Genomic DNA, 27,108 nt, shown 5'->3' with positions numbered 1-27,108 from the left:
CAGTGACTGAGTGACCAGGACACCGGCTGCTCAGTGACTGAGTGACCAGCACCGGCTGCTCAGTGACTGAGTGACCAGGACACAGGCTGCTCAGTGACTGAGTGACCAGCACCGGCTGCTCAGTGACTGAGTGACCAGGACACCGGCTGCTCAGTGACTGAGTGACCAGGACATAGGCTGAGGTCAGGATGCAGACAGCACGACTCGGGGTAGTTGCTCTTTGCTGCTGTGTGTGTGTGGGTGAGTCTCACTTTCTCACTCGCTCTCAGTTGGGAGTTTATTTAAGATGATCTAACGATAGAGACAGGAGAACTTGCTCACCGCGTCCCTACAAGAGATGCCGTCAGTCAGGACGGACTGTGTCGATGTGTATTCAGCCGATGTCTCGCTGTCCTTAATGGGATTTTCTCTCTCTCCAGTTACAGCACAGTTCACCATCACTGTACCAGAGAATCCCATTACAGCAGCAGCCGGAGGTACGGCTGTGTTTACAGTGAAACCGTCTGGTGAGGTGGGGAGCGGGACCTGGCGATTCGGCGGCAGTGAAGTACTTCTGTGGGTCGGGGATAGCGTATCTGTAAACTCTAATTACCAAGGCCGGGCTGAGTTATCTCTCCCCGACGTGTCTCTTCGGCTGAAATCAGTGACAGTGACCGACAGTGGAAATTACACTGTGACTTTGACCTCAGTCTCTGGCGATTCAAAATCAGCGACAGTCACCCTGAAGGTGGAGGGTGAGTAACAGTTACAGTTAACAATAACCTGTCTGTGTACCACTCCTGTCCCGGGTTATTGGCCACTAACCTCGTCACCAGTTTGGGGAGAAAATTAAAATGAATATCTTCACACAAAATGTTTTATATCCGGACAAATGGACAATCTGCTCCCGATCTGATGGTTCCATTTCATGTCACTGAGCTGCTTAAAGCAGAGAAATAGTGTTTCTACCCTATAGATATACAGTATGGGCTGTTTTCCTATTTTCTCTCGTGTCCTGAAGGCACTTAACTATTCTACTGGAATACAGTTTCATAACCACTTGTAGTCACTTGTACCTCACCCGAGTAGAACATTATTCATGAATTCATAGCACATTCCATTCAAAACTGGAGGACATGGATTTGATTGTTTGACGGGGCAAAACTTTAGGTCACTTGACCACATATACACACACACACACACACACACACACACGCCTCTGTTTACTGAGCAGTAAGTAGGAACCCGCCTGTTGGTCGCTTGGCGAATCGCTTTCCAGATTACTAATCCCTCTCCCTCCCAAAAAACTGGTAACGACTGTTTGTTGGACACTGTTGTGGAAATTGACTTCTGTGTTTCACCCACAAAATACCCCGTAGATTTACTTTACAGTGTATCCTGTCAAGAACAATGACATGATAAGGCGCTGTATCAAATGCAAGGATTATTATTATGAACAAAACAGTAAAACACAGTATTTGTCCATCCTCCGCTACTGCTCAGAGAATATTACAGCACATAAGGAGACCATTTGGCCCACGTTGTCCTAATGTTATACTAAAAAATAATAAGCCCTACATTTAATATAATATCTTATCACGTCATTGAGGCATTTCAAAATGCTTCATAGGAATTCTTGTAAAGTGTGGTGACTGTGTATTTGTCGGTATGTGTCAGCCACCCGGGTCCTCCCGCTCGCGAGGCGAGTGCTCTAACCACTGAGCTACAGGACTTGAGCACGAGTTGATTAGGAGCATTTACAATAGAGATTTACACTAACACACACAGAGGAAGGGGATTGGAGAGTTAGAGAGGAGAACTGGGATGAGGATGGATGGCTTATTGGAGAAGAAAGAAACTGACATAAAAACAATGGACTGAATGGCTTCATAGAGTATTCAACATCTCTATGTGATCAGAAGGTTGTGAGATTAATCCTCACGTCAGGATTTACAGTCAAGGCTGACACTGCGATTTACTATTTACTATCCAAACACGGAGGTGGTGCCAATGTCCAGTTTAATCCTTTCAGAATATCAGCTCTTTATCTTCCCCACATCGTTTCTTAAAACAAGTTCCATCACCGAACTTCAAAACCTTTCCTCCGCTCCACCCTCGGCGGCCGTGCCTTCAGCCACTGTGCCCCGAGGATCTGGAACTGCCTTCCTCACTCCCTTCGTCTCCCATCGTCTCGCTCCCTCCCTTCACATTTTCAGGTCTCTGCTGAAGACCTTTCTTTTCGACCGCGCCTTTGGTCACCTTCCCCCCCCCCACCGCCCGCGCCCCCCGGCTCGGTCCCGGGATCCCAAACTGTAAAGGGCTCTGAGACGCCTTCCGGCGTGGATGGTGCTATATAAATCCAAGTTGTTGTTGCTGTGATGCAATGCTGTGGGTGTGATGTCAGAGGTACTCTCCTTCAATTACAAGTTTAATTAAGTGATGTCAAAGATCCCATCGCATGACTCAAAACCAGAAGGGAGTTTCTCCCGGTGTCCCGGCCAACAATCCATTAAATAAAATCACTCATTCACTTCAATGGCTGTTTGTGGAACATCGCAATGTGCAAATTGGCTTATGTTTGCCGACAAATACACAGTCACTGCACTTTACAGTAAACTCCTGCAAAGCACTTTGAGATCCTCAATGATGTGATACGGTACTATATCAAATTACAAAGATTACTGTATAGACAGTTATGGGAAAGGGTCTTTGAGGTTCGGTGCGAGTTAGTGAAAGTGCAACAGAACCTCAGCACTGCACTGCAGTGTCATCATAGACAATGTGACTTGAACCCACAACCTTCTGACTCAGAGTCGAGTGTGAGCCAAGATGGCAAATGAATAATAATTAATAATAATAAAGAAGACCAATGAATAATCTGTACATTTGATATAGCATCTCTCATTTCAGGAGTTTATCTCAAAGTGGATTTACTGTAACTTGTCTTGACGGTATGTGTTAAGCACTCCGAAACGCTACCCTGTGTGAAGGGCCCTATTTAAATGCAAGTTGTCGTTGCTATTTGTTGGTGAACACAGAAGGAAAGTTGTTGCAAGCGCTCTTGCTGATTAATAAAGATGATATGGACAGTTATGATCCAGTTACAAATACTGTTTTGGAATATTCTAGATTGACACCAGAATCATATTGTAAATGATGTACGGCAGAAAGTACCCATTTGGTTGGAATGAAAAGAGGATATTTTCTCTTGGATGACGTTTTCAAAATCATGAGGGGATTTGATAGGTTAGAAAGGGAAAAACTGTTTCCACTGGTGGGTGTGTCGGTGACTCAACGTCACAGATTCAAAATAGTGTCTAAAAGAAGCCGAGGGGAGGTGAGAAGAAATGTTTTCACGCATCGAGTTGTTCGAATCTGGAACACATTGCCTGAAAGAGTGGTCGAGGCCGATTCGATAACTACTTTTAAAAACGCGGTGGACGGGTATTTGAGGAGGACAGATTTGCAGGTTATGGGGAAAGGGCCGGGAGTGAGATTAACATTAATTGCTCTATTCAAAGAGCCGCACAGACTCGATGGGCTGAATGGCCTCTTTTTGTGCTGTACGATTCTATGATTCTATGATGAGCCGTGTTGTTGAACTCAGGAACAAACCGATCACTGAGGTTTCATGGCCAAATCACCTCTCCAACTTCCTCACACCTCTTCCCAGCCCTTTCGCTTGGTTTGCTCAGGCCTTGTGCACATCCCCTGACCCTCTGCTCCACCTTCAGCCACTTTGCCCTGAGCCCCTGGAACTCCCGGCCTCACCCTCTCCGCCCCTTGCTCCTCTTTCCTCTTTACACCAAGCGCTACGGTCCACTCCCCTTTCTCCCCGTCTCAGCCCCAAACTCTGCCAACGCTGAGACACTGCCCCACAGGAAAGTCACTGTGTAAATGCAAGTTGTTGTTGCTGATGTTTTAAGTGATTTGAGTTTCCAACAAACTGTTGTATTTTACACAGAATGTGATGCACAGAATGTAAATACTCTCCTGTGTTTTGACAGAATCTGTTTCCAATATTGCTGTTACCCCCAATGTCACGCAGTCAGTAGAATATAATGACACTGTGGGGCTGACGTGCACTGCATCAGGGACAGACGTGTCATATCAATGGTTGAAAGACAATAAAACTATCAGCTCTGACAACAGGACTGTCCTAAGTCTGGATAACAAACCCCTGACTATAGCTGGAGTACTGAGGGCTGACAGTGGGAATTACACGCACTGGGCCTACAACACCGTTAGTAACGACACAAGCCATCCATTTTATCTCAATGTCAACTGTAAGTGTCACAGTAAAAGCAGCTTCAATGTTATATTTTTGTAAATGATTTTTATAATCTTAGTTAATGTTATGCAATATTTGTTTCCGCAAACATTATTCGCTCCGTATCCATTTTGGACCATATAATTAATTCCTTTAACAAACACTGAATTTGATCAGATTTAACAAAAAATTATAAAAGCACCGAAATGTAAAAGAATATCCAGCATTAAACTCTGAAATGAAACTATTTTTATTACGAATCTCAATCTAAACCATTATAAAAGTATTAGATTTGAATTCTGTTTGAATCACTACAAACTTTCATTTGTACCAACAGGTGAAAGCACTGGTCCACTCCTGAAATAAATACCATAATAATTGAATTGATGAACAATGAAAAAAGTCCTACTAAACTGGTACTCAATTAAAATATAGGAGTAGAAATCCCCCCTTGGGTCTGGACTTGTCTATTGTAATATTATTTCACAGCAAATAGAATTAAATTCTTAAATTGTGTCCATTGAACTACAGAAACTGGGAAAGTTTCTGCTGGCTCTGAAATGCTAAATAATACCTCAGTGGAATTTCAGGGGACAGAATTGATTTTATATATTAAACAACTATTATTATTATTACACATTATAACAGACAGGTTTTATTAATAACCGTCTCCTTTTGTTTGCACAGTTTTGGTGTTCAGGCTCATCGTGACCTTTAGTGCTGGTGATGGGCTGTACGTTAGATAGTTTTAGACTTGTGATGTATATGATGTTACAAATGATGTGCATTTGTTCTGGATGGACCAGGATTACCCAATGTGTCCATCATCCCGGATAAAACATTACACAGTTCAGGAACAACTGTTAAGTTCTTGTGCTCCGCGGACTCAAATCCAGCCTCTGAATTTCAGTGGTTTCACAATGGTGCCTCTCTTCAACAAAACGGTCAACAAATAATCATTAATAATATTTCTATGAACGCCACTGGAAATTACACTTGTCAGGCACATAACAATATAACACTAAGGTACAATGAAGCAAGCAGGGAAATCCAAGTTATAGGTATGTAACGATAATTTATGAAATAGTAATTACTTTTTATATCATTTTCACTCCTAATTTTGAAAGGTAAAACTGTGTTTTCTTTTCAGAAATTGAACAGCTAACATATACATTATTTTATGTGAATGATATGACTTTATCCATGGGTTTCAGTAGCCGGTAATTGTTTGCTGTGATGGGCAAACTTTGAATTACAAAACTATTCTCTTAGAACTTCTAAAGCAAAGTGCTGACATGATGTACCGGAAACGCTTACGGTTTACCACCATCTGTAAAAGTAATGTCATTATGATATTGTTACCGCAAAGTCCAATCAATGTTTGCAGGTGAACGTAGATAGAACTCCTCAGATCATGAATATATCCATGTTCCCCGGCCCTGCCCTCCCCACCATCTGCAGTTAGGCCTTCAGCCTCTCTGCCCCCACCTGTGAACCTCCATCCCCAAATCCCTCCGCCCTATCCCCTCCCTTACCTCCTTCAAAACACGTCTCAAGACCCTCCCCTTCGACCGCGCCTTCAGTCACCCTCCTACCCCCACCCCCACTTGCCCTCCACCCCTCCTGATCCCAACCCCAGTTCGGGTGCACACCTTTGACAGTCCGTGGCCTTGGGATAGTCTACTGATGTCAAAGGCTCTGTGTAAATGTCATTTGTTGGTGTTACTTTCAACAACTTCAAAAAAGTTGGTCTAATTCTTAGCACTTTAATAATTGAAACCGTGTTTGTATGTGTACAAAATTGAGACATTTAAATGTTCACTAATGAAATTGAGATATAACTTAATAATAACTGTTACACTGCTGTAGGATAAAGGCAACTGAGAACAGAAATAACCTATTGCTGAATAAGACCTTTTAGGAACCCAATCGCATAGAACGACTAATATGTGAAGTCATAGAATCAAAGAATACTACAGTACAGAATGAGGCCATTCGGCTCTCGTGCCTGTGACAGCTCTTTGGAAGAGCTGCCCAATCAGTCACACTCCCCCACTCTCTCCCTGGAAATTTTTCCTCTTCATATACGTATCCACTTAAGAACATTAGAACATGAGAAATGGTGGATGAAAAAAGACAGAGGTCCATCCAGTTTGCCTTCCATCTTCCTGGTGTTCACTTGCACATATGTCCCGAACTACCTACGTACTATATCCCATGTTATTTCCTAAAAACATCTAATCTGTGTTTGAAAGAATCAACACTTCTCTCTTTTCAGGCAGTGTATTCCAGATCTGAACAGCTCACTGTGTGAGAACATTTCTCCCCGTCTCCCCTCTGATTCTTTTGATAACTATCTTAAATCTATGTCCTCTGATTACTGACCCACCCGCCAGTGGAAACAGTTTCTCTCTGGTCATTCTGTCAAATACCCTCATAATTTTGAACACCGCTATTAAATCTCCCCTTAACCTTCTCTGCTCTAAGGAGAATAATCGTAGATTAATAATAATTCTCTACCTCTCCTCATAACTGAAGTCCCCCATTCCTGGTACCATCCTCCCTGAAGATTGTTGCCCAGAATTGAACTCGGTTCTCGAGCTGAGGCCTAACCAGTGTTTTATATAACTCGCTAAAATCATAACCTTCTTACTAGAAAATAATTCCATTATGTATCAAGAGCACAGTCATGGACCTTAATTATTAACTGAGAGAGGTATTTCATGGGGTCCTACAGAGGTTAGTCTTTGCCCCAAGACCCACCGAGATAGTATAAATGTGGCAGCGGTTTTAGCTCATTAAACTCCAGGAAATACCCCAACACACTCTCTGGGTCTCCAGGTCTCAGCCCAGTCTGCACCAATACTCTGCGGAATGAGGTGAGCAGAGTGCAGCGCTCCAGGGAGAGAGCGCATTCCATTCCAGACACAGGGAATTCCCATGTGTTAGGTGGGATGCACGGAGTTCTCAGTTTGGTTTGGATACTCAACCACCAGGCGACCAAACCCAAAAGGACCTGACATTTTTGTGTTGGTGGCTCAAGATTTATTCAGGAACAGAGAGAGTGAGGAACCGAATTGTAGCCTCAGTGCAACTGTGAGCAACAATTAAATATGTGTTTTATTAACATGAAGGTAATGGAAACTACAGTTTGAATAATGAATGAATTATAAACCCCCTCTCCTCTGGCCTGGAGTCAGGCTCCACTACTGTTAAACGCTCTGAGGCGCTACCCTGCATGGAGGGCACTTTATAAATCCAAGTTGTTGTATATAAGTGCAAGTTGTTGTTGAATGAATGAATGAATGAATGAATGAATGAATGAATGAATGAATGAATGAATGAATAGTCCAATTGCGTCTGATTCTTGGTCACTGTGGTTTGTGTCCTCTAACAAATATATTACACACTAAATAAATGTCCTGTTTTGTTAGATCCAATTTCCAAGCCCACTATTTCATCCAATGTCACTATTCCGGTAGAACATAATGACAGTGTGGCTCTGACCTGCACTGCAGTGGGCACTGCCGTCTCATATCTGTGGTATAAGGACAATGATGGTATCTATGTTGACACAAGGATTGCGCTAAGTGATGGCAATAGAACCCTCACTATACCTGGAATTTTAAGGTCTGACACTGGAGAATTTACGTGTTTTGGGTACAACATAATGAATGGAAAGACAAGTGATTCTTATCTACTCAATGTTAACTGTAAGTGCTGATTAACAGCTTCCATTTTCTTTGTTGCTAATTATTATTTATTACCAACCCTGGATAACTGATTTGCATAAAAGAAGCTCAATTTTCCATCTTGTGTGAAAGACATGTGCTCACATTAGGCATTTAACTGCTTTGACCACTTCAGAGCTGGAATTAATATCAATATCAATGATTTTATTTGATCAAAAGAGAGTTGGCAATAAATGATAAACATCCTCTCTGCTCAGTGTCTGACCTCTCCTCTGTAATGTTCTGAGACATAATAATAATCATTGCATTTGATATAGTGCCTTATCATGTCTTTGAGATGTCTAAAAGCGCTTCACAGAATAAACTGTAAAGTGAATTGACTACATTTTGTGGGTGAAACGTGATAGCTAATTGCTCACAGTGGGTTCCCACAAACAGTCATGGATTAAAGTGACCTTTTTTTTGAAGGAATTACTACTCCCAGAAAAGCGATCTGTCCATCAACTGACAACCGGGTTCCTATTTACTGAGAGGTAAACAGAGATGTGTGGAGTAAGGAAACTTGCCCAACGTTTCGCACGGCCGGGAATCAAACCCAGGTCTCTGCTTACAAGGCGAGTGCTCTGAACACTAAGCTACAGATTTCCACATGAGAACATCATACATGAAAGGCACTGTATAATGCAATCTTCTGTGCAATATAGATCCCCCTGTAACAGTGCTAACCTAATGTGCAATATGTCCCTGCGCCTCTACTAACCTTACGCTTTTGTTGTCTGTGTTTCCTCTGTCTCTGATGTTGGTGGATTAAATGAAGTGTTATAGTAGTGAAAATAGTAATTATAATTAGCTTCTCACATAGCGTTTCTCATTATTGTAAACCCTGGTGTGGTTTGGTAATAGCTTTTTACTCCAGGATTCAGATTGAGAACAACATTTAGAAGTCTATGTGGAACTTAAACACACAGAGTCGCGTACCAGTACACCCTCAGCCCTGTGTTGGAGTGTCAAAAGAATTCTCAAAGCACCTCACAGGATTTACTGTAAAGTGGTTGTGACTGTGTGTATTTTTGCTGAAATGTGGCGCTCAATAATGTGAGTTCAAAGTCCTATTGTGTAACCCACAACGTACTGACACACAGCAACAAGTTACACTTGTGTAGTGCCCGGGACAGTCAGGGGTTTGGACCCGAGCTGGGAGTTGGGGTCAGGAGGGGTGCAGGGCAGGGGTGGTGGGGGTGAGAGCTGTCAGCAGTCAGGCTGACACCCTAAAACATGCTATGTCGTGCAAACTGTTGTTGTTCTGCACATGTTAAATGATAACAGGGACTTGTGTGAAGAAACAAATCATTTACGTAATATTTTGTACTTAAGATGTCATTTCACAGTGGTAGGTATATCCAGCAGTATCCATGGATTACTTTTTACAGTCGGCGGTTTTAGTTCTACGTGCCAGGCTGCGTGGGAATTGTTTGCACCTCATGATACTTACCTCACACAAAGATTGTGTTTGAACCAACCTGTGATCTATTTTGGATGGACCAGGATATCCCAACATATCAGTCAATTAATTAGTTCAGCATCAACTGCTAATCTCTCGTGTTCTGCGGAATCAAACCCACCTTGTGAATTTCAATGGTATTTCAATACTTCCTCTTTTCTACAAAATGACTCAGACCTTCTCATTCCCAATATTACCCCGAAGAACGCTGGGAATCACACGTGTCAGCCTTTAACAGTGTAACCCAAAGGTACAGGTCAGCCACAAGAGAAATCATTATCATCGGTATGTAATATATAATCCATCATATCCTTACATTTGGTATCTCGTTGCCTTTGGCACAGCAACTATCACATTGTCAAGATATCTCAAAGCGCTTCATAGGATTTACTGTAAAGTGCTGTGACTGTGTGTATGTGTGACTGTGGCAGACAGTGTCCACAGCAATGTCCTACAAACATCCGTGGAGTGAATGACCATATTCTGGTTCGGCCCACGTTGGGACTTGAACTATCATAGTCTAAGATGACATTCCAAAGCAGTGCTCGGGGGAGTGTGGCATTTTCTTGTTGCGGATGGGCTCGAGAGGCTGAATGCCTTATCCCTGTTCCTATGTTGCTATGTTCAGAGCTGCCGTCCTTCAGACGAGATGTTAAACTACAGCCCGTGTGCATGTTCTGGAGGACATTAAAGCTCATCCACTGCACGATTCGAAAACAGAGGAACCCTAATATGGAGATTCCTGGCCGACAATCCCTCAAATAAAATTAGTCATTTGTTTTGTGACTGTCTGTGGGACAGAAGCAATTTGGCTGCTGCGTTTGACTATAAATACACAGTAAATCCTATGAAGCACTTTGAGACTTCCTCCTGACATGAAGACTCTATCAAATGTAAGTTTACCACTTGTTCATTTGATGCTGAGAAATGTGTTATTTTAAAGTTTGCCAAACGTTTAACTGTACTGAGTGTTGATGGGTAAGTCTTGCGTTTGATTTTGTGAAAATTTAAAGAAAATAACAGGAGCAGAGATTCCTGGCTACCGGATTGACCTTGTGACGTAAAATTTGTTGTTTTACGTCATAAAATGTACCTATAATTTATGCCATTTTTAATTTACAGTTAAACTACAAGCAGTGCTGCTTCTCTGCCATTTTTCTTCCCAACTAAGTTGCAACTTTACTGTCAAAAGTGAATATTTAGAGAGTTCAACAGGTATTTTTAAGGAGAAAGAATATCATGTGATAGTTAACAATAGTTAACAATCTCAAGAAGTTAAAACAGAAGGGAGTGAATCAACCCCACATGCTCTCTTTATCTCCCTTTCAATACTCTTTTTATAAATTCCATGTATGTAAGAATGTGCAGGACTGGAAAGGCTATGATGGTCTATCTCAAAGTAAAGCAACATCAAAATTACATTTATAGAGAGTCTTTCACGTCGGGAGGATCTCCCAAGGCGCTGGACAGTCAGGGGTCAGGACGCGAGCATGGGGGAGGGATGGGATTGGGTGGAGGAAAGCCAGAGAGGTGGTTTAAAATAATATAATCCATGACCCATTCTTCTGAATTATCAAGGGGCTTAATTCATTATAATAACGAGAATAATCCTTGCATTTGATATGGCACTTTATCACATCACCGACACATCAAAGCACTTCATAGGATACTGTGAAGTGATGTCGCTTGGTGTATTTTCTGGGCAAATATGATAGCCAACTTTGCAAACAGCAATCTCCCCGCCAACTGCCTCAGAGTGAGGGGTTAATTTTATTTGTAGGATTGTCACCCTGGACACCAGGAGAAGGAACTCCATTCTATTTTCGAATAGTGGGGTCCTGTAGCTCAGGGGTTAGAGCGCTCGCCTCACAAGTGAGAGACCGGGGTTTGATTCCCGGCAGGTGAAACGTTTCGTTACTCCACACACCTCTATTTACCTTCGCAGTAAGTAGGAACCTGTTATTAGTCAATTGGTGGATTGCTTTTCTGGGGGTAATAATTCCTTACATTGTCCTTACAATGGCTTGAAACTACAACCTTCTGATTCGGGGATGAGAGTGCCACTAATTGAGCCGGGCTGACACACTATATTGTTCAAGGACGCAAACAAACAATACATTTATCACTCAATCCACAACTGTTTGTGGGACACTGCTGTGCGCCATTGGCTGCCACATTTCGCCCAGTGCTCTGAGACATCTCGAAGACATGATAAGGAGCAAAGGATTATTATTATTAATGTCCACCTGGACAGAAGCCAGGATTCAATATCTCAGTATAAGGGTCGGAAGCTAGTCTGTATTAGAGACAGGTTTAGGTTAGTCCGGTATGGAATCCTGGAGTTCAGTGATTAGAGAACTCGCCTCGCAAGTGAGAGACCTGGGTTCGATGACTGGCAGGGTGAAACCTTGGGCAAGATTCCTGACTACACATGCCTGATAATAATCCCTCAAGAAAAAAAATATTATTTGGTCACTCAATCCACGACTGCTTGTGGGACACTACGTTGCAAAATTGGTTTTCGCGTTTCGCCCACAAGTCAATTCACTTTACAGTATATTCTATGAAGCACTGCAGATGTCTAGAAGACATGAAAAGCGCTATATCAAATTCAAGGATTATTGTTATTATTAGTTTTAGGGTTGAGTCACTATTAGTCCTTCAGTATTATTCTTGGATCAGTATTCGGGACGGTCAGTTCGCTTAATGTGGTTATTGATTATTACAGCAAAGTGAAAAGGATTGATACCAATGACATTGTGAAACTCTCTTTAAGGGGTCCTGTTATAATATGGAATTTACTTCCAAGACATGGATTGTCTTCAGCACAAGAAAGGAAGGCTTCGCACATAACAAACATGTACAGCAGCTGATGCAAACTGAAGTGGTGACCCTGAAGTTGGGCTGTTTGTGGTTCAGGAATCCAAGCAGTCACCGTCATGTCATCACTGACGAGCAGCCACTGCTGATCACACTGCGCTATGAGGCAGATTACAGTGTTATGGACTCCAGCAATGCCTTCTGATGGGGTTAGAATTCTCCTGATAAAGGTCCGCTGTGTCAGTCCTTGGGTATGTGGCAAACAGATCATGATACTATAATCATCCTTGTATTTGATACAGTGCCTTATCACGTCTTCGAGACGTCTCAAAGTGCTTCACATAATATCCAATAAAGTGTAGTGACTGAATATTTTGTGGGAGAAATACGGCAGCCAAATGCGCACAGCAGTGTCCCACAAACAGTCATGGATTGAAGTGACCAAATTATTAGTATTATTATTTGAAGGAATTATTACCCCCGGAAAATTGATCCACCGATCGACTAACAACCGGGTTTCTACTCACTGATAGACAAACAGAGGTGTGTGAGTGTGTGTGGAGTCAGGAAACTTGCCCAACATTTTATAACCCAGGACCCCCTTAAAGAGAATTGCACAATGAGCTACAGCACTATTAAAACAGAACAGAAACCAAAAGAATAACTGTCAAAAAGTTCAGCATAACAACTGGTTTATAATTGTATGATTCTATTATCATTCTATTTACAGAGAAAATCACCAGCGTCACCGTAACACAGAACATTCCCAACCCGATAGAATACAATGACACTGTGACACTGACATGTGATGTTAAAGGCACTGTTGAGTCACGGTTGTGGTTTAAGGATGAGAGAGCTCTCCACAGCAATGACAGGATCACAATCTCCCAGGATAATGCCACCCTGACCATCATCAGTGTGACTAGAAATGATGGTGGAACGTATCGGTGTGAGGCAAAGAACAGCCTTAGCTCTCAGTCCGGCAGCCACACACTGAGCATTGCGTGTAAGTACTCAGTCACCTCTCAGAATAAGGCTTCAATCTTATGCTTTACGTTCAGTGGTAATAAAGAAGCCGTTCTTGCGTCTGTTGCAGATGGACCAGACACCCCTGAGCTTACAATCACTGGGACACACTCAGCAGAACTTGGAGACTCTCTAACATTGTCTTGTTCTGCTCAGTCAAACCCAGAAGCTCAGTATAAATGGATATTTAATGGCACCGTTCTGTCACACACAACTCCACAGCTCACCATTCATCAAATAAGCCCGACTGACCTTGGGAGTTACACTTGTCAGGCTCGTAACAACGTTACCTTAAGAGTGAATGAGACAACATTAAACGTAACTTTACAGGGTAAGTGAACGTACTGTGCTGTGATGTGCTATCATGATGTGGTCATGATATTTCTAGCTTTTCTACGTTGGGAGCTCAATATACTCTTCTGTATAGTGGTAGCAAATGCATTGCATTGATGTTCAGCACCAACTCTTGTGTTTCAAATGCAGCGATGTTTTGTAATTTAATAAGTTATGAATAGTTATCAACATCAGAAAATCTAGAATTAAGAGTGGAAGTTGAAAAGTAGTTTCCATGTGATTCACAGAAGACCCCGTATGCAAATTTATATTTATATTGCCACTCTTTTATCCAGGCCCAATGATGCTCTGTCTGATTGACATGAACATACTGACATACTTGAAGAAACAAATATTAGGAGTTGATCTTGTGCTTATGTTCTGCTAACTGTGGTGGAGTTTGATTGCCTCATTGTCAGTATGGCTCAGTTAGCAGCGCTTTTGCCTCTGAATCAGACGATTGTGGGTTCAGGCCCCACATTGGAACTTGGTACCTGTATAGTCGAGGCTGTCACTGCAATGCAGTGCTGGGGTGTGATGTGTTACAACAACAGCAAGATTTCATTTATAGAGCGCTTTTCACGTCGGGAGGACGTCCCAAGGCGCTGGACAGTTGGGTCGGGAGCCGAGCAGGGGGGAGATGGTCAGGGTGAGGGGAGGGAAGGGAGGGAGCGAGGAGGGGGGAAATGGTCAGGGTGAGGGGAGGGAAGGGAGGGAGCGAGGAGGGGGGAAATGGTCAGGGTGAGGGGAGGGAAGGGAGGGAGCGAGGAGGGGGTAGAGAGTCGAGAGTGGAGCTGAAGGTACGGTCGAAGAGAAAGGTCTTGAGACCGGCCTTGAAGGAGGAAAGGGAGGAAGCGGCGAAGGCATTGGGGGATAGAGTTCCAGAGCCTCGGGGCTGAGAGGCTGAAGGTGGATGGTCGGGCGGTTGGGGCGGGGGATGTGGAGCAGACCGGAGCCGGAGGAGTTAGAGGTACTAACGGATGAGACGTTAAACCTGAAGAGTCCTGTGACTGTCTATATAGACATTAAAGATCCCACAGTACTATTGACAACAGAATGGAGTTTCTCTCTCTGAGTTTCATCGCTAACAACAAGAAGAACTTGCATATATATAGCACCCCTCCTGTCAGGTCACGTCTCAGAGCGCTTCCCCCAAATAAAATTGGTCATTAACTGTTCATGTGATATTGTTGAACATAAAATAGTTCCTACATTTGTCCACAAAATATCAGTGCACTTTACATTACATCCTGTGCAGCGCTTTGACACATCTCGACAACATGATAAGGTGCTATATCCAATGTAAGGATTATTAATAATTATTGTGTTGGATGATTGTGTGCCTTGGAGGAGAATGCTAAACTCCGAAAATCTGTCCACGTGCCATTTGGGTCTGTCACCACCTTTCTCTGTCTCTCTATTTTCCTCTTGGTCTCCCTCTCTCTTAATCTCCCTTACTCTCTCTTGTCTATAATAATAATTGATAATAATAATCCTTGCATTTGATATAGCTCCTTATCACGTCTTTCAGACGTTTCAAAGCGCTTCACAGAATTTACTGTGAAGTGAATGGACTATATATTGTGGGCGAATTATGGCAGTGTCCCACAATCAGTCGTGGATTGAATGACCAATTTATTATTATTTTTTGAAGGAATTATTACCCTCCTTATATAATCTCCCTTACTCTCTCTTGTCTATCTCTCTGTTTTCCTCTCTCCCTCTCATCTCTTTTTTTCGCTCTCTTTCTCTCTCTCTCTCTCATCCCTTTAGTTTTCCCCTTTGTCTGTTTTCATACATTTACAGAATCGGGTTGATTCAAAATCCTTTAAACTCTTAAGAAAATTGAGTGGATCTCACAGATCACAGTGTGATTGACAGTAAGATTTTGAACCTTGCTTAAAAATAATGCACCATTACTGGTATTTTTTCCTTTAACTGTATAAGTGCAGTTAACTGCAAATGTTTAAAGTTGACCCAACAATGCAAAGAAATTCTACTGAACTCATAACAGTTTAGGGATCTCAAACATTTCTGTGCCCTTATATGTTTATAACCTCCAAATATTACCAAAAATAGTCATGAACTGCAGCGTTCATGAGTGGACAGTGAAAGGGGGAGACAGAGAGAAAGGGGGGAGATAGACAGACGGACAGACAAGAGAGAGTGGGACTATGGCAGAGAGAGAATGAGGAGCCTGAGAGAGAGAGAGAGAGAGAGACAGACAGACCACAGACCTGGAGAAGACAAGGAGGAAACACCCTCCCTCTCTATCGATCTCTCTCTCTCTCTTGCAATGCTAACATCAATTCCTGCACATTGTGTGTGCCTTTGACTTGCACTACGCAGAAACCAGCAACAACAACAAAATTACATCTGAAAAGCGCCTTTCACTTCGGGAGGACGTCCCAAGATTAATAATAATAATAGCGTCTTATCATGTCTTTGAGACGTTTCAAAGCGCTTGAAAAGATACACTGTCAAGTGCAGTGACTGTGTGTTTTGTGGGCCAAACATGGCAGCTAATTGCGCACAGCCCTGTCCCACAAACAGTCGTGGATTGAGTGACCAAATTATTATCATTTTTTCATTTTTAAATGTTTTTGAAGGGATTATTACCCCTGGAAAGCGATCCGCCAATTGACTAACAGGCGGGTTCCTATTTACTGCTCAGTAAACAGAGCTGTGTGTGTGTGTGTGGAGTAAGGGAATTTGCCTACATTTCGCCCTGAACAGGAATTGAACCCGGGACCTCTCGCTTGCAATACAAGCTCTCTAACCACTGAGCTACTGAACGGCACAATAAGTGTCCTTGACTTCACTCAAAGTGGAGTTTCCTGCTCATTTTGTGCAGGAATTGACATCAGCAGAGACCTGATGATTGGAAGTTAAGAAGTTGGGCGTTATAGCGCACTTCACTTATAGCGCTGTCACTAAAACATTGGGCCCAGTTGACCATATCTAAACCAAGGTCTCACTGTGAAAGTGACAGTGACAGTTTCACAGAACAAGCAACGGGAAGCTTCCAAGACAATCTCCTAAGCCTTGACTGCTGCCAACCTGTGCCTAATACTTTCCAGGGTGAGAGGCATTCATCTGAGGAGAGAATATTATCTTCATTCCACACAAAGGGAAACTTTGATGCATATGTGGAACTCTGTCTGTGTCCCCTTCAGCATTCTGGCCCTCAGAGAACAGAGTACAAAACTCTCATTCTCACCTTCAAAGCCCTCCACTGAATTGCTCCCTCCTCCTTTTTGACCTTCTAACCCCATATTAGGCTGCCCGCTCCCTCCTCTGGTGGACACTGTCTTCATGTCTCCAGCACTTCCCGCCCCACCATTGGCGGTTGGGGATTCAGTATCTCTGCTCCCACACTCTGGAACTCTATCCCGCAATCCCTCAGCCTCACCGCCTCTCTTACCTCTTTCAAGCCCCGTCTAAAGACCTTCCTCTCTGACCGTGCCTTCGGCCACCCTCCCACCCACACCTCCACCCCTCCCGACCCCAATGCCCAGCTCGGGTCCAAAACTCCCTGACTGTTCAGCGCTTTGAGACATTTTTCCAATGTGAAGGGCACTATACAAGAGTAATTTGTTGTTGTTGTGACGGATTTCTGGGTGATCTAAATGAATGGAGGAAGGAACAAGGAAAAGAAGGCAGTGAAATATAATGTTGCATATCATTATGGCAAGAACCATTCTCTTACACATGTGAATACCATTAGCTATTATTAATTCATCTTTCTGCTGGAAAGCTGTAGATAGGTCATTGATGATTCAATTCTCAGTCTGTTGAAATCAAACTACATTTCACACCTGTTCCCCGGCATTTAAATATTTGTATTCGGGTAACATTATTTATCTGAAATTGTACTTTGTCTCGTCTGACTGGAATATTTGATTTTATTATCTTACAGCCAAAGGCGGTCCTCCTAACAGTTTAAGCGGTGGAGCGATAGCAGGAATAGTGATTGCCTGTATTGTTGGCGTTGCTCTGATTACTGCACTTGTCGTATGGGTCGTCAAAGTAAAAGGAAGGTAAATACTTCTATAAGAATCTTAATGCTACTTTATTGTGAAGATGGTAAAGAACGCCTCATTCTTTATGACTGTCTGTATTTGTTATAATTGTTTGCTGCTTCATATCCAAGTTTCTCTCTTTTTGCTGTGATACATTCTCCATGTCATATCCTTTATGTACCACTTGATCGTGTGATATAGCTGTGTGCAAATTGGCTGCCGTGTTTGCCTACAAAACACACTCAGTCACACCACTTTACAACATATCCTATGAAGCGCTTTGAGAAATTTCGACGTCAGGATAAGACACTGTATCAAATGTAAGGATTATTACATAGTGCCGATTGCCTCCCTTTTTGTATTTCGTATTCTAGGCAATATTACATTTGTATAGAGCCTTTCAAATCGGAAAGGGGCTATACATCCCGAGGTGCTGCTCGTCAGAGACTTGGACCCGATTTGGGGATCGGGTTTGGGGAGGGCAGGGAGGGTAGGAGGGTGGCCGAAGGCTCAGGCAAAGAGGATTTTGAGACGCACCCTGAAGGAAGCAAGGGAGGGAGCGAGGGGAATGGAATGTGGGTTAGAGTTCCCTAAGGTGAAGGCCCAGCTGATGATGGTGGGGTGGGTGGGGTGGGGGACGTGAAGTAGGCCGGAGCCTGCTGAGCGGAGAGCGCGGACAGGCTATTCTATGAAAGCAATGTTATTTCCTTGCTGCAAGAAAAGTTTAGGTTTCCAGGGATTGCAAGCAATGCATTTTGCTTTCTTGCCCTGCTGGAATAAGATTTCCATTTGGATATATTTGTTGAAAGAGAAAAAACTAGAAGCTGACATACTGTTTACATTTATATTGATGCCTTGTGCCTGTAGTTCAACAGCAACACATATTAAACTGCATATTCACTTTTAGTACTTTTAGTCTGTGGCTCTCGCGTAAAATTATTTCAGAGATAAAAGATTTTAAGATTACCAGTTCTTACTGGAGATTCACTCAACAACAACAGCTTATATAGCGTCCCTCACATGGTGTAGCGTCTCGGAGTGCTGTGACGGAGCCTGACACCGAGCCGGGGGGAGGAGGTGACCGTGAGCGTGGTCGAAGAACAAAGTCTTCAGGCGTGATCTAAAAGAGGGAAAGGAGGTGGCAAAGCAGAGGGATAGGGGGAGAGAGTTTCAAAGCTTCGGGGTGTAGTGTCTGAAAGCCGGAGCCAACCGAGCGAGGCAGTGGGTAATGGGTTGGGGAGAAAGTAGGTCGGGGAGGTAGGGAGGTGTCAGGGCCTGAAGGGATTTGTAGACGGGTGAGAAGATCTTGAAATCGATCCATTCTGTGATAGTGGAGCCTGGCGCGGATTGGTGTGATGGGGTAGAGTTTAGTGTGGGTTATAATAGTACTCTTCCATTTGATCTTGGATCTTCTCCCATCATCGAAATACAAATTTCACCAGGAATACAAATATAAGATAGCAACATCGCTCTATGGAGACCTGTAGCTTATTGGTCAGAGCACTCACCTCAGAAGCGACAGATCTGGAAGGGTGGAGTTTCCTTACTCCACACACATGCCTCCATTTACTAAAAAGTAAGTAGGAACCCGGTTGTTAGTCGATTGGCACATCACTTTTCCGGGTTAATAATTCCTTCAAAAAAATATAATAAGTTGGTCACTTCAATCCATGACTCTTTATGGGACCTTCTGTAGCGCAATTCGCTGCTCCGTTTCGAACACAAAATATACAGTCAATTCATTCTACAGTATATTCTGCGAAGCATTTTGAGACGTCTCAAAGACATGATAAGGCACTGTATCAAATGCAATGATTATTATCATTATGACAATGCAGTCTGGTGTGCAGATGGAAAGCACTCTTGGGATTTGCGAGTACATGCTGTAGCCTGCAACAGGAGTAAGAAAACTACAACCTTCACAAAATAGAAGAAAGATGGTTATCACTAGAGAAGACACGTTTAACAGGGAACCTAAAGGAGATGTTTAAAATGATAAAAGGACTCAATAAGGTTCTCATAAATTGGCTGTTCCCACTTTAAGGGGATCTAAAAGAGAATTTAGGAGGAACTTCTTCCCACAGAGAATATGGAACTTGTTGTCTGAAGCAGTGGTTAAAATTGATAGTATAGATGCATTTATTATATTTTGTCAGCCGGGTGTCTGACACATGAGGAAACCCATCACTGGTTTGAGAGCATCCAAACAAAACTGAGAGTTTAGTTTCTTACAGCCCATCGAAATTCCTGACAAATTTATTGGAATGGAATGTCCACTCCCTCCCTGGAGGGAAGCAACTGCTTACCTCATTACTGCATTAAGCGCAGGTTGGCGAGAGCCAAGGCTTGGGGACCCCCAGTGTACACTGAGGTAACTGTTGGAATCTAAGCTGCTAAAAAAACATAGCTTGGCCATTGAGAGCGCTGTCTGGCAACTTTCCCACTGCTTGCCCAGCGAGGACCACCCTACCTGTTAGTTAGGGCTTTGGCTGCAGGGTTAACAGGAGCTGAGTGGGAGGTTTCCCTGCCCCCAGTGACTGGTCTTTCCTTCCATGTCCTGTTGATGAGCCAGGGTGGGCTGTGCTGTCATCAGCAGTGCCCTGGAGTACTGCGGACCCCCCTGGCTCAGGAACTGGACGACTTAGATTGCCAAAAATCTCATCTTGGAGCCAGTTTAGCCAACCTTCCCCCATCCCCTAACACCCCACCCCCCCAGGAGGATAGTGACCAGTTGTCATCTGACAAGCGTGGGTTTTGGGCCTCACTTGTAGTTTGATTAATAAGTACCAGGAACTTACTGCGCGGATTAAAATGCATTTAAAAGGAAGACGGGTATACACATGAGGGAGAAGGGAATAGAAGGCTGTGGGAGGGAGTAAGGAGTGGGTGGACCCTCATGTGGAAGTATAAACGGCAAGGTCACAGTGGGCCAAATGGCCTCTTTCCCTGCTGTACAGTCTATGTAAATCTATATGTAAATCTATGTAAAATACTCTTGTTGAGAAATCTACAAACCGATCTGTTGTGTAACATTCATTTAGGGCGAAAAGTGGATCACATCATCAAAATGGTGTCACAATGGCTGCAACAGGAAACAGTAAGTAAACTAGTTGTAGCGTATAACAAGCTGCTATGCCAACGCAACATTTCAGTAATTTGGCTTAATTGAAATGCTCTAATTTACCATTTAATATATTGCTACACCCCACTGTAGCTTTGAATTAACAAAACTAATGTAATCCTCATATCATGCTTTGCAATTAAGCTCCTTGCATACTTACTACGAGAACAAGACGAAGCTTGAGCCTCCCTTTAGAAATCAGACACCCCAAAGTGCGTAGGTCTAAGTTCTATCATATTTTTCGACACAGTCCCTCCATCACAAACAGAATATGCCACAGTGCAAAGGAAAGAGCAGAACCTTCAATGTAATTAGACCTCAATTAAAGTTTCTGAACATCACTTTCTACTTTGCTCATGTTTCCCCTCGCTGTTATCCTCCTGCACATTCATGCATTTCCTAAGCCAACTTCAGAATGACTGTGACTGACTTACATGATTTCAACAGATTGGAAAAAGGATGTGGGAATGGCACCTTCAGTCAAACTTTTATAAATTAAGAAATCATTCATTCATTCGGAGGAATGTGAAGTATATTCTCTTTTAGGTGTTACTGTACATATATGTTTTTGTGTTGTTGCTATTCTTCTTTATCACATTGAGAGTTTCAAACAATTGATCTCTCGCTATCATCTGCCACAGCACATGCCTCTTGCCTCCAGCTGTGCTTCCAGCTAAACAACTGTAACTACTTCAAATACGATCCCCTAATTTCAACAGAAAAAAATACAAACACAAAAACAATCCATTATTTTTAGGAGGGAATGAGAAAAAGATCTCTCACTGGGATAACTGTACCTACCAGCTGCCGAGGAGTAATGTTGACATTGGTCATGGAGAAGACAGATTCCAGCAGGTCCTGTTGTTCTCCGTTACAGATTTAAGACACCATCTGACCTGCAAAATAGGGCAATGGTTGCTAAATGGAATAACCAGTCTACAATAAGGAATAATTACTATATGTCCACTAAAAATTATGTTTATGTGCACTATTTTATTGAGAACATTATTCTTATTGTTTAAAATTGAAGTGGGTACAGACATTCAGATTATTTTAACTCCCATTTAAAAATAGGACTTCTGGTTTAATCTTCACACATATTCTGTTACCCTTCACCGTTAATATGTTCCCTTTATCGGAAACTGAGGGACTAAGAACAGAAGTTTCCAGTTTGTAGTCAACCGATCGTCTGTGCCTGGACTCTACATTAAACAATTTGTTTACACAGATGAACTCCATGAGCACAGTTTGTCTGTCATTTACTCAATGTTGACTGTGAAAATCTCTGTGATATGAACCCTTTAGTTCTTGTGAGAAAATAGAATGTCCGTCTGAAAGAAACAGGTCCTCACTCTAACCCACACTTTCCTGTGAATGCCGCTTTGTCCAATAATATGTATTTTTTGTCTTACAGCACCGCATCAATCTAACAGTGGAGCCAATACAGCCACAGCGGTAAGACACATGAATTCTCTTTCTTTTTACCCATTATTCTGATAAGCTGCTTAATAGTTAGCTCAGTCGGTTCAGCCTCTCTACCCCCACCCTCCTGAACTCCATCCCACAGTCTTCTGCCGCGCCCCTCTCTCGCTCCTTCAAGACCTGTCTCAAGACCATCCAACCGCGCCTTCGGTCACCCTCCTACCCCCACCCTCTCCCCCTCCTGATCCCAACAACCAGCTTGAGTGCAGATCCCTGACTGTCCAGCACCTTGGAAATGTCATTTGTGTTGTTATCCAAAGGACAGCACACGCCCGGCACTGGACTGGCATGTCTATCATTATTATTAATATTATTAATATTATTATTATTATTATGTCCTTGACTATATAGGTCACAAGTCCCAGATTGGAGCTTGAATCCACAATCTCGTAACTCAGAGGCAAAAGACCTAGAAACTGAACCAGACTGACACAACAACAAAATTACATTTGTAAAGATAGCCAATTCTATTTGGGGGATTGTTGGCCACGAAATGAGGACAGAAAACTGGCAAAATTACCAACAAAACCTCAATGTACCCCATTGTCTGTGCTGTACTTTCTATGATTCTGAGCTTTTACTAAGAAAAGGCAATTGAAACAAGTTCTCTCTTGACTTTAACAGAGAATAGGACCACAATCTTCAGAGTACAGCAACCTGACAGGTATGTTTGAGGAATATTCTCCAGAACTCACTGAAGAGAGAAAGTGGTGTATAATTGTTGGTCAAAGCCAAGATTCACAGACAGAAATTCCGTCTTTTGTAACAAAAGTGTCTATTGATTCAAGTCAACATCCATTTCCCAAAGCAAATAGCATCTCCATTCAACCCAACACAAAGCACAGCTCTCTGTGTGTTACGGATGTCTGGTTCAGCTTTGCTCTGTGTGAGATAAACCACTGTGATCAGATCACCGTCCTGTCTCTCCAATCCCTGAGCCCGAGTCCTAACCCCCTTCCTGACGAGAGAGACTGCTTCCTGTTCCACCCGATACATACAACACGACTTTTAGACACGATGGCATTTCACATCGCGAGGACCTCCCAGGACTCGGGACAGTCAGGGATTTGGGCTCAGGGAGTGGGTGGGGGTTGGGGTAAGGGAGGGTGGGAGGACGGCCCAAAGTCATGGTTGGCTGAAGAAGAGGGACTTGAGATGGGCCATGAAGGAGGCAAGTGAGGGGGTGAGACAGAGGGACTGTGGGATGGAGTTCCAGAAGGTGGGGGCAGAGAGGCTGGAGCCCGACCGTCGATGGTGGGGTGGTCAGCGGAGGATGTGAAGCAGGTCGGAGCCCACTGAGCGGAGGGAGGGGACAGGTTGGTAAGGGGTTAGCAGGGCAGAGGTAGCAAGAGGGAAGGCCATAGAGGGCTTTGAAGGTGAGGATGAGGATGTTGATCTCTGTCCTCTTGGTGATGGGGATCCAATGGAGCCGGACGATGGTGGGGGTGATGGGGTCACGGAGCCTGGTCCGGGGGAGGACATGAGCTGCAGAGTTTGGATGACTTGACACCTATTCTTACAGTTACTGCTCCCAACGTGTATGAGAACATCAACAATGTGCGAAGAGCAAAGAACAAAGTGAGTAAAACAATTGTTGGAGAGCGTGGAGTCCTGTAGCTCAGTGGTTAGAGCACTCGCTTTGCAAGTGAGAGACCTGAGTTCAATTCCAGGCAGAGGGCCAAACCTCGGGCAAGTTTCCTTACTCCACACAGAGCCTAATAATAATCCCTTCAAAAACCCAAAACAATAATTAATTGGTCATTTTCAATCTACGACTGTTTGTGGGACATTGCTGTGCGCAATTGGCTGCCGCGTTCGCCCACAAATATACAGTCAATTCACTTTGCAGTATGTTCTGTGAAGCGCTTTGGGACGTCCTCCCGACGTGAAAAGCGCTATATCAAATGCAAGGATTATTATTATTATTATTATTATTATTAATGTTCGAGCTTTGATCTCACTGTTTGTCATGTGATGGAAACACTGTTTTCTCTCCTGAAACTCACCAATTAACTTGTAATCCACTGACCCCACCGGCTTCCCCTCCCCCAGAGGAGACAGTTGAAGATCCTGGTCCTCACTTTCACAGCCCCCCATGGTCTTGCTCCCCCCGACCTCTGCCACCTCCTAATCCCCCACCATCCTGTCCACTCCCTCCGCTCAGTGCGCTGTGGTCTGCTTCTCGTTCCCCGCCTCCATGATTCTATATAATAGATGGCCTGATTTCCTGCCCACTATTGGCGGGCGCTCTGCCTTCTGCCACTCTGCCCCACCCTCTGCAACTCCATCCCACAGTCCCTCCGCCTCCCCCCCTCCCTCACCTACTTCAAGACCCATCTCAAGACCCGAGTCTTCGATCGTGCTTTCCCTCACCCTGATCCCCCCCCGCCCTCAATCCACCCCGATCCCGACCCCAGCTCGGGTCTGAAACACTGACTGTCCAGCGCCTTGGAACGTCCTCTTTTGTGAAAGGCGCTTTACACATGTATGATGTTGTTGTTGTTGTTGTATGGTGGTCACTGGGATTGTTCTCCTCGGAGCAGAGAAGGTTAAGGAGAGATTTAATAGAGGTGATCAAAATAATGAAGGGATTCGATAGGATGAACAGAGAGAAAGTGCTTCCATGGCGGGTGGGTCAGTAACCAGGGGACATGGATTTAAGATAGTTGGGAAAAGATTGAGAAGCTCTTCCAAAGAGCCGGCACAGGCCCGATGGGCTGAATGGCCTCCTTCTGTGCTGTAATATTCTATGATTCTACATAATCAAATGCCTGAAATTAATTGTATTCCATAATCATTGTGGACCCCAGAGTGTGCGTTGGGGTAACTGCTGGAGGCTAACCAGCTAAACCCACATAGTTTGCCATTGACTCGCTTTCCCGCTGCTTGTCCAGCGAGGACCACCCTCCCCGTTAGTCAGGGCTTTGGCTGCTGTGTTAACAGGAGCTGAGGGGGAGGATTCCCTGCCCCCAGTGACTGGTCTGCCCCAGGTCCTGCTGATGAGCCAGGCCGGGCTGTGCTGTCATCACCGGTTCCCTGGGATACTGTGGACCCTCCTGGCTCAGGAACCGGACCAGAGACCGTCATAGAGGTGGGGCTCGATTCTGACCTTCCCTAAGGCCGGAGTCCTGTCCACAGACAATGTGCATTAAATCAGTTTTGATTACTTTTAATTATCTTAAAAAAAAGGCCTCTGAGATAGATAGCAATAATAATAATCATTGCATTTGACACAGCGCCTCATCACATCGTAGAAAACATCTCAAAACGCTTCACAGAGTAATAATAATAATAATCCTTGCATTTGATATAGCGCTTTTCACGTCGGGAGGACGTCCCAAAGCGCTTCACAGAATATACGGTAAAGTGAATTGACAGTATAATCTGTGGGCGAAACGTGGCAGCCCATTGCGTACAGCATCGTCCCCACAAACAATTGTGGTTTGAAGTGAACGATTGTTTTTATTAACCCCTGAAAGGAGATCCGACAATCGACAAACAACCGGGTTCCTACTTACTGTTCAGTAAACAGAGACGTGTGCAGTGAGGAAACTTGACCAACATTTCTCTCTGCTGGGAATCAAACCCAGGTCTCTCGCTTGCGAGACAAGTGCTCTAACCACTGAGCTTCAGGACTCTACGGTAATGATAATAAAAGCTCATTGCACTATAGAATAGAACCCAACGGGGGCATAAACTGGGGAGAGTTAAACAGAAGGTTAAGTAAATGGTTATTTACATAGATTTACCTGGACTGTACGGTGTGGAGATGGGCCTTCAGCCCAACGAGTCTGTGCCAGTGTTTATACCCCACAGTAGACACACAATCCTCCCACTTCTCCCTCTGACTCAGGCAGTGCTCCAGATTGTCACCGTTCTCTGGGTGAAGGAGTTCCTCCTATTCTGGTTGACATCCCTTTGGCGCTAATATACACTTGTGTCCGTCTCCTGGTTACAGACTCCCCAACAAGTTGCAGTTGCCTATTTATGCTGACTTTATCAAACCCTTTTATAATTGTAAACACCTCCATTAGGCCCTCTCTTGAGTGATTCTTCTCTGGCAAAAAACAGCCCAACCTCTCCCGTCTGCCCTAATACCAGTAGCCAACCAGCACTGGTACAGTCATAGTAAACCTTCGCTGTTATCTTTCCATCGCTGGTATATGGACTGTGGAGTCCTGTAGCTCAGCGGTTAGAGTAGGGTTTGATTCCTGGTAGGACTAAATGTTGGGCAAGTTTCCTTCCTCCACACACGCGCCTCTGTTTAACCAGCAGTTAGTAGGAACCCGGCTGTTAGTCGATTGGCAAATTGCTTTTCTGGGGGAAGTAATTCCTTCAAAAAGAAATAAAAAATGTGTCACTCAGTCCAGGCTGTTTGTGGGGACGTCACTGTGCGCAATTGGCTGCTGTGTGTCGCCCACAAAATATACAGTCAATTCACTTTGCAGTATATTCTGTGAAGGGCTTTGAGACGTCTCGATGATGTGATAAGGTGATATATCAAATGCAAGGATTATTTTGTAGCTCAGTGGTTAGAGCACTCGCCTCGCAAGCCAGAGACCTGAGGTTAGGGCGAGACCACAGCTTCCTCATTCCCACTGCCCTCTGTGTACAGCAGTTCCTCCTCATCTCATTTACCATCTGTCTATGGTCCTGTTGCTCAGTGGTTAGAGCACTTGCTTTGCCTGTGAGAGGACCCGGGTTCGATTCCTGGGCGAGGAGAAAATTTTTCCTGACACCACCTACACACACACACACACACCACACACACACATTGTTTATCAGCAGTAAGTAGGAACCCGGCTGTTAGTCGATTGGCGGATCGCTTTTCTGGGATAATAATGACTTTTTTAAAATAATAA

At 43.8% G+C, this 27,108-nt stretch overlaps 1 protein-coding gene and 1 long non-coding RNA gene across 2 annotated transcripts in view; both read left to right on the top strand.

The window, feature by feature from the left end:
* Positions 1–23,863, top strand: part of LOC103172726 (carcinoembryonic antigen-related cell adhesion molecule 4-like) — a 33,148-nt gene extending 9,285 nt beyond the window's left edge. Inside the window, exons 3-7 of the mRNA XM_042345713.1 lie at positions 17,541–17,661; positions 20,685–20,740; positions 22,179–22,219; positions 22,871–22,910; positions 23,769–23,863. Coding sequence (XP_042201647.1) covers positions 17,541–17,661; positions 20,685–20,740; positions 22,179–22,219; positions 22,871–22,910; positions 23,769–23,863 — 353 coding nt within the window. The remainder of the gene's footprint in view (positions 1–17,540; positions 17,662–20,684; positions 20,741–22,178; positions 22,220–22,870; positions 22,911–23,768) is intronic.
* On the top strand, positions 150–13,035 carry LOC103173375. The gene is made up of 3 exons (XR_006085940.1): positions 150–240; positions 420–511; positions 12,993–13,035. It is a non-coding gene; the product is annotated as an uncharacterized LOC103173375 (long non-coding RNA).
* Positions 23,864–27,108: the final 3,245 nt, after the last annotated feature.

This window comes from Callorhinchus milii, unplaced genomic scaffold, assembly GCF_018977255.1.
Source record: "Callorhinchus milii isolate IMCB2004 unplaced genomic scaffold, IMCB_Cmil_1.0 Scaffold81, whole genome shotgun sequence".
In the NCBI taxonomy this organism is placed as follows: domain Eukaryota; kingdom Metazoa; phylum Chordata; class Chondrichthyes; order Chimaeriformes; family Callorhinchidae; genus Callorhinchus; species Callorhinchus milii.
Note: the sequence above shows the minus strand (reverse complement) of the source record. Positions and strands in the feature narration are given on the sequence as shown.